Here is a 7,667-nt window from a genome sequence, read left to right as displayed (position 1 = left end):
CAATCCTTCCAGTTGCACAAGGCTTATTCACCAAATATAGCAATGCTTGATGGTCCACAAAAAATATGAATTTGTTTGCCAAAAGGTAATGGCGAAACTTTTTCACTGCATATATCATGGATAAACCTTCTCTTTCTGTTGTGGTATAATTCTTCTCAGCATTGTTCAACTGTCGACTAGCATATGAGATTGGGAAATCCTTATTATGTTCTCCCGATTGAGCCAAAATACATCCAATTGCAAAGTTTGAAGCATCAATATGGACATGAAAGATTGGCTCCAATCTGGTGCCCGTAAGATGGGTGCAGTCACTAATGCTTGCTTCAACTTTTCAAAGGATTCCTCACACTCATCAGTCCAATTCCCTAAGCTTGCACAAAGAAGGAAGCCTCAGCACCAAGCACATCGGCCACCAATTTATAATGTTCATCAAAGATGGGTGCTTGTGCATGTGCTTCAACAACAAGGATATTATGATGGTAATTCTATCATATGGTTGCCAAAATCGAATAATGTGAAGAAAACCTCACCACCGACTTTAACCCCAACAACTTCACCAAAAGTTCAACAAGAATGGAGGCCCAAGCAACAACAAGCAAATCAATCAACCACTCTTGTGCATTTAGCACCAACACAAGAGCTTGTGTGTTCAAGTAAACAATAAGCAGTCTTCCCTACTGCCTCAACAACATTTGAGCAATAAATTCAAGAATCAATACCCATGTCTATAACAAAGACTTCTGAGCACATCAAGGACAAATAACAATGCTCTTGTCACCCCTCTGGATGCGAGAAATAAGTGCACAAGAACCTGTTGCTCACAAGTTAGGGCCTAGTTGTCCCATAAAATCAATTAAAATAAAAAAACCATCGAGGTCAAAACCTGCACTTTCACGGAATTCCATCTCACGGAATTACATCTCACGAAATTTTAGTTCACGACCTGCACTTTCACAGAATTCTATCTCACGGAATTAAACCTCATGGAATGTCATCTCACGGAATTAATCTCACGGAATTCCATCTCACGGAATTAAACCTCATGGAATTCCATCTCACAGAATTAAACTTCATGTAATTCCATCTCACGGAACTACACTTCACGGAATTTCATCTCACAGAACTACACTTCACGTAATTCCAGTTCACGGCCTGCACTTTCATGGAATATCCCTTCACGGCCAAATACTTGCAATCTCATGGGGGATTAGACCGTTTCACGGAATACCCCTTCACAGCCAAAAAACCTACAATCTCACAAGTTCAGGTTTCTCACGAATTACAGTCTCACGGCTTAAGAACCTCACTTTCACGATTTAAGTCTCATCAGATTAATCCATCTCACGCATTAACACTTTTCCAACAATCTTCAATAGCCATTATATATTTGTTAAGCTTATGGCTTAATATTCCTATGGCTAAATTAATGTAGCAGCTGCTCTATGAGTACATATCCATACTCATGCACTAGAGAACATTTGCACCAAAGCCTCACCATCGACAACTTCGAGGTACATCTCTGGATGGGCGGGCCATGGTGGGCGAAAGCCTGGTCAATGGTATAACCCATTGCCTATAATCTTCCTTCAACTTACAAACCTCTCCAAACGACGCCACCATCTTCACAAATTAATAATCTTCAATCCTTAGTGAAGATATCTAAGTCTTTCAATCCTCACCAACAAGTGGCTATTTCAACACAGAGAAATTCAATAAGAGTCTATATGACTCACTTCTTGTACTCCATGTATATCTACTTCATAAGAGCACTTAAATATACATAAAAATAGAAAGCATGTGCTTTTTATTTATGAATGATGTCCCTTTTTATTGATGAATGTCCTACTCAACAATATTTGACAAGAATCCTACTATACAAAGGGACATCATCGAAGGCCAATTTCCTCAAATGATGAATGTCACTTCAATGGAATCAAATGAGAAACTGAGAATCACTATCTCATTTTGATGATTAAGTCTATGTTGCTCCAGATCCTTACCTCTCTTTTCTCTCATTATTAACATCTCTTAGCATCCCCACTAACACAAATCCAATGTAGCGTTGCTTATGATTGCCAAAAACAAAGTGAGCAAATAGGGAGAAAAAAAAGAAAAAGCTTCCATAAATATAAAAATGCAATCATTCACAAAAAGTCCCACCCCGTTAGAATTCCCAATAAACCACTAACCTCTTCATTCATTAACTAGCTTTTCCTATTTCTTCCAGAGGAACAAAGACCATTGAACGTCACTCAAACATCAAAACCATCGACAAAACTTATTCATTCTCCCCACACAAAGATCTTCAACGTGATCACGCGGACGCGATCGCCATCAGGAAGGGGGGATGTTAACCCAATTCTAGGGTTAACAAGATCTACCGCCATTATCTTATATCAAGGAGTCATGATAGATACACCAAAGGGTCATACATTCAAGATATGAAGCACTAATGTCCAAGCTACAACTCGGATGGGCGCCCGTAATGGTGTGACGGAGTATTTATGACGATTCCCACTTCAAGAGCATGTGGTAGCAAGTTAGGATGAAGTCCTAAGTGATGTACTTCATGGATATATTATGAGAGTAGTCATTGTAATAGCATTAGGCCTCTTATGAGTCTAAAGTGCCCGACCGACCACATTTTAAGTGAGTGTGAACACTTATGGTCATGTATATAAGTGAATCTCTCTCATAATACAAGATGAACTCTCCCATTGTGCAATTGAGTATTGCTCTTGCTAATCCTTCTCCCTAATGCATACTAGTGTGAGTGTGTGTGAGTGAAGTGAGGTGAGAGGAGGGACGAGTACCCGTATCAAAATGTGTGTGTGAGATTTATATACATACAGTCGAATGAATGAATTCTATATTATGTATATATATATACACACACTAAATTTAAAAAATCTTTTTTTTGAAAGTTAGTCTTAAAAAAAAACATTGTCTATAAAATATAATACGCGATTATTTTATCACATCCCCTGATTAGTTTCAAATGTTATTAGTCCTTTCACATCCACTTCTCCCGCACAGATTAACAGATAAACCAGCGGGAGGTCCGATCAAGCGTCGAGCCGGCTTCAGAGTAATCATAAGGTTAGCTCACACTTCTTTTAATTGGTTTAAATATATAACGCTTGTAAATCAGAAGTAAATATATTTGATGGCCAAATCTGTTTGTGCGTGTGTATGTGTGTATTCACCTTAATGCGTGTGTGTATGTATACCTCCATGTTTCTGAACGAAAAGCTGTGTATGTTTAGGGCATGTACAAGATCACGTTATGTGGGTGCATTCCATATCTTATTCTCAGGAAAATAAAAATAGATCTCTTTGTTTCCCTGACCAAGGCCGGCAAGAAGGATGCATGCCTTGGCCATGTTGTTTACATCGGGGAAGGGGGGAGTGAAAGCCCATGCTGGGGGCTATGGTCCATCGCTCCCTCTAGTGAGAGGAAGGAGCTTTGGACTCCGTGTGTGTAGGAAGGCTGCTGCATAAAAGGTCTGTAATAATCATGATGCCAGCAACTGTTGTTTCTGCTTCTTGATTGTGAGGAGAATTCACAGGACACACCTACTCTACATCAGTGTGCTCATGCATATTGGTCTTGTGTGTCTCGGCTTGGCACTGGCTTGCGTGTTTGTGTGTTAATTGGATGTGTGTGTTTGCATTGGCTTGGACGTGCTTCTCGGCCATTCAACTGTGAGTATCGGTCTTGGGCTCAAGAGGCTTATAGCAAATAAGTCAAGGAGAGATTGCAATTTCAAGAAAGGAGATTGGGTATACTTAAGGATCATGAAGCAAAGACTCAAGCAAGTGGGCAAGCGCTGTCCAAAGTTATCATTCAGAAGTTTTGGTCCTTTTCCCATCACCAAGAAGTTAAGTGATGTCTCCATGCAACTCAAATTGCCAAACAGTTGGACGATGCACATCGTCTTTCACGTCTCTTGGTTAAAGTCTTATATCAGATCTTCATTGCAAAATGTTTCAGAAGAGTAGCAATCAGAAATGGTTGATGAAGCAGAAGTGATACAACTCGAGCAGATCCTTCTACATCATTGGAAACACGGTTCCAGACACGACCACTCCCTCAATTTTATACGAAGTTCAAAGATTGAGGGACCCTGAAGCCGTTTAGCTAGATGAAGAATTCTTCCTCGAGTATCCATAGTTATTGACGATTACCTTGAAGCCATGAACCTAACGCCAAGCTAAGTAGGAGAGAATCCATGCACTATGGTATATGATGCCACCCTAGCTCATCAATAGTGCAAGAAACATGTGCATAAGTAGTGCCTTGATAAGAGATTTTGTCGTATGCCGTGACCCCATTGTGAGCTCCAGTCTACGACATGAGTACAATAGGTCTCTTATATAGGAGATGAAGAGACATTTGAAGAGGCATGTCCTTTGATGAAAGGACATGACCGTAGACGAAAGGATACAACTTTAGGCTAAGGGATGTGTCTATTCGATGTAGAGGCACAACCATTCATCAAGGGATACAACCATTCGTCGAAGGGATGTGGCTATTCGATGAAGAGGTACATCCTTTGGTGAAGAGTCGCAACCAGTCGAGGACAGGGGTTCCCTTGGCTGGTTACTCTTTGCATCTGCAACAGAAATCAGCAATGAAGAGAGGATCTGATACATACATACGTCACAATCGTGACATTCCCTCCCATTTAAAATAAAACCCATGTGTCAAATGATAGACATCCGTTTGTCAAAGAATTCTTAAAGAAGATTAGTGTACTGCTGCATGTCTTCATCTGTTTGCCAAGTGGAATCAGACTCATCCAAATCCATCCACTTCACAAGAAATTCTGTAGTCAACTTTCTTCTTGTTTCCTTCTGTTGCACGTCAAGAATTACTTCTGGAACAAGGATAATATGGTCATCTTCAATTTCTGGTACATATGAAGATAAGTCTGGAACAGGCGAATCTCCTTGAACATACTGTTTGAGCCAAGAAATGTGAAAAGTCGGATGAACCTTCCCCCATGAAGGTGGAAGTTTTGTCATGTGCACAGTGTGTATCTACCGTGTGCTATACGCACACAAGACTACCTTCGAGGTTTGGGACGTTGCGAGGAGGAGATTGGTCGGTACGTCAACCTAGTTAGCTGTTACGACCCTGTGTTTTTCTCTGGACAATATGCAGGTGTGCACGGGGACATGGTGGACAGTGTGAATGGCATCAAGTTGGAGTGAAAAAGGAAGCCCATGTGTGGACAACCCCAAGTGTGAAGGGGGCAAAAAGATTTTAACTTAAAAGGTTTCGAAAACCTTTTAAAACAACCCCAAGTGTGAAGGGGGCAAAAAGATTTTAACTTAAAAGGTTTCGAAAACCTTTAAAAAAAATCATTATAATGCCCTTCATGAAAGAAAACGTGGCCCTTATGCTATTTTGGGGCCACGTGTGTGCTTTTCTGAAGAAGAGGGGCTGGCGGGCAGAATAGAGGCGCCTATCTCTTGATGAGCATGTGCTTTTTGGGAGAAAATAGGGCTGGTCGCCTGAAGATACATGGGCTGGCTTTTTCGTTGGAAAGCAGGCTGCTTGGCTAGGCGCACAGAACTGCACGCTGAACTCTCTCTCATGCTCGTGTGAAGGGCGGGGCAGGAGATACAGAGGCTACAGGTGATTGGCTGGTTCTCTTCTTGGATACACAGTTAGGCTGCAGCATCTGTGAGCAGGTACAGCTGTGCAGGAGAAGGAGGCGGACTGGTCAGCAGGGACTTTCCCTTGCAGGCGGCTGCAGGACAGCAGGCGCACAGAGCTGGGAGTGTTCTCTCTCTTTCCCTTGCCAACAGGTGGGCTGGACTGCAGGCTTTTCCCATGCTTCTCTCTCTGTTTTTATCTTTCTCGTGGAAGACAGTGGACAGCAGGAGGAGCAAGTGGAAGGCGATGGACTGTTACTGTGTAGAGACAACCGGCTAGTGTTTATTTTCTCCTCTCTTTGTCTCTCTTTTCACTAGCTTGTGACTGTCTCGGAGTTGTTTCTCTGGCCCTTTGTGAGAGGAAGGGTTTGGCAGTTTGGAGGGTGGAAACAAGGCAAGGTTTTGGACTGTTTTGGAGGGTTCATGGACTGTTTCATGGCTGTGTTTTTGGCTACGTGCATGAGCAATTCCGGGACTGTTTTGAAACTGTTTATGGGCTGTTTTTGTTTGGCTGCAAATTCAGCTATGTGCTTGGGTTTTTGGCTGCAAGTACAAGGTCATTTGGTTATGTTTCTTGGCATGGGAGTGATGCAAGCTCGCTTGGCTGCGTGCTCATGGAGCAGATTGTTTTCTTCCTGCTAGAAAGGAACAGTGGGACCTACAGTGATGGGCATCTCTATGTTGCCAGATGTTTCATGAGGGAACAGGTAACTAGATGTATGGAAACAGGACAGAAGTTTCAAAGGGAAACAGGCCTAAGGGTTTCATGTGGAAAACAGGTTGTAGGTTTCTCGAGGAAACATGTTTTTGGGTTTCTCCAGGAGATAGGTCACATGCAGGCAGAAAGGTACAGGAATGGACACATGTTTGGTACAGCCTTGCTATTGATTGGACAGGGGACAGGGAATCCATGACAGAGATGGATAGCACCCTTGGAAGATAGAGAGGGTTGGTATAGGTGTGCCGACTGTATGGTATGTTGTGCTGTGAAATGAGTTCTCTTCTGAGAGACAGTTTGGGAGTCTGTGTTGTGATGTAGGAGCACTGGATGTGTCAGGGTGTGATGCTGTTCATAGTGTGAGAGGCTATGGATGGTTGTGGCAGCCTTGATCATGGGAGAAAGCTTCTGTATGCAGACTCAATGTGAGAGAGTCTTTCAATGTGAGCAATGGTTGGATTTGTTTGTGGATGCCGAGTGGACAAGAAGCCAGATGCAGGTTCTTTGCAGGCTTCAAGGGTTCTACTGCGACGGCTGAGTTCCCAGCTTTATATTGTAATCAAAGCTCTTTTAATCAATTAAAGAAATACCGCAAGGGGCGTCACTGCGATTTGGGGCCAATCGGTATCCGTGTACTGTTTGTAGGAGCACTTTAGCTCCCCCTGTTTGTTTTCTTTTTCTAGGTCCTCAATGGCGTTGAAGTGTTTTATGTAAGAGTGTTTGTTCCACGGCCCGACAGGCCGGTTTACAAGGTTCCTTGTGCTTACCACTTGGGTGGAGTGCAAGTAGGTTTTGGGTGCCTGAGGATGTATCAGATGAGGCTCAGATGGAAGTGGAGGAACTTGACGAGGTTCTTATTCTTGAGCATATACTGGCACATATGGAAAGAAAGGTACAGGGTAAGGTTTCCCGTCGCTATCCTGTGAAGTTCAAGAGCTGTTCACTGATGGATACGAAGTGGATGGAGGAGGTTCACTGATGGATGCGAAGTGGATGGAGGAGGGTGACTTAGCAGATTCACCTCAGGAGTTGCAGCTTTATCTTGATGCCTATGAGTTGGAGTCGACTCTTTGTTACGGCTCATTCAGGTTCAGCAGAGCATAGGTCTGGAGCATTGCCTGATGCTCAAGAGGGGGGTAGCACCTCCGCTTCCTTGTTGTTACAGACAGGCTCAGTTGTCATCTAGGAGTCGCTTGGTGACATCTTTGTATTCACCCGAATGTACTGAGGCTGACAGTACATCTGCATATGGGACTTCTATGATGTTGTGTACTAGTCACAGGAG

At 42.9% G+C, this 7,667-nt stretch overlaps 1 protein-coding gene across 2 annotated transcripts in view; it reads left to right on the top strand.

The window, feature by feature from the left end:
• The first annotated feature begins 2,954 nt into the window (after positions 1-2,954).
• LOC147633595 (dolichol-phosphate mannosyltransferase subunit 1-like) overlaps positions 2,955-7,667 on the top strand; it is a 29,441-nt gene continuing 24,728 nt past the window's right edge. The window contains exon 1 of one of the 2 annotated variants that reach the window (XM_086806718.1): positions 2,955-3,099. In XM_086806718.1, coding sequence (XP_086662844.1) covers positions 2,999-3,099 — 101 coding nt within the window. In that variant the 5' untranslated portion in view covers positions 2,955-2,998. The remainder of the gene's footprint in view (positions 3,100-7,667) is intronic. The other variant, XM_086806716.1, reaches the window with a different exon arrangement.

This window comes from Cibotium barometz, chromosome 12 (assembly GCF_041138505.1).
Source record: "Cibotium barometz isolate CiBa-2024 chromosome 12, ASM4113850v1, whole genome shotgun sequence".
Classification (NCBI taxonomy): Eukaryota; Viridiplantae; Streptophyta; class Polypodiopsida; order Cyatheales; family Cibotiaceae; genus Cibotium; species Cibotium barometz.
The sequence above is the reverse complement of the archived record's forward strand: the minus strand, read 5'-3'. Positions and strand labels throughout refer to the sequence as shown.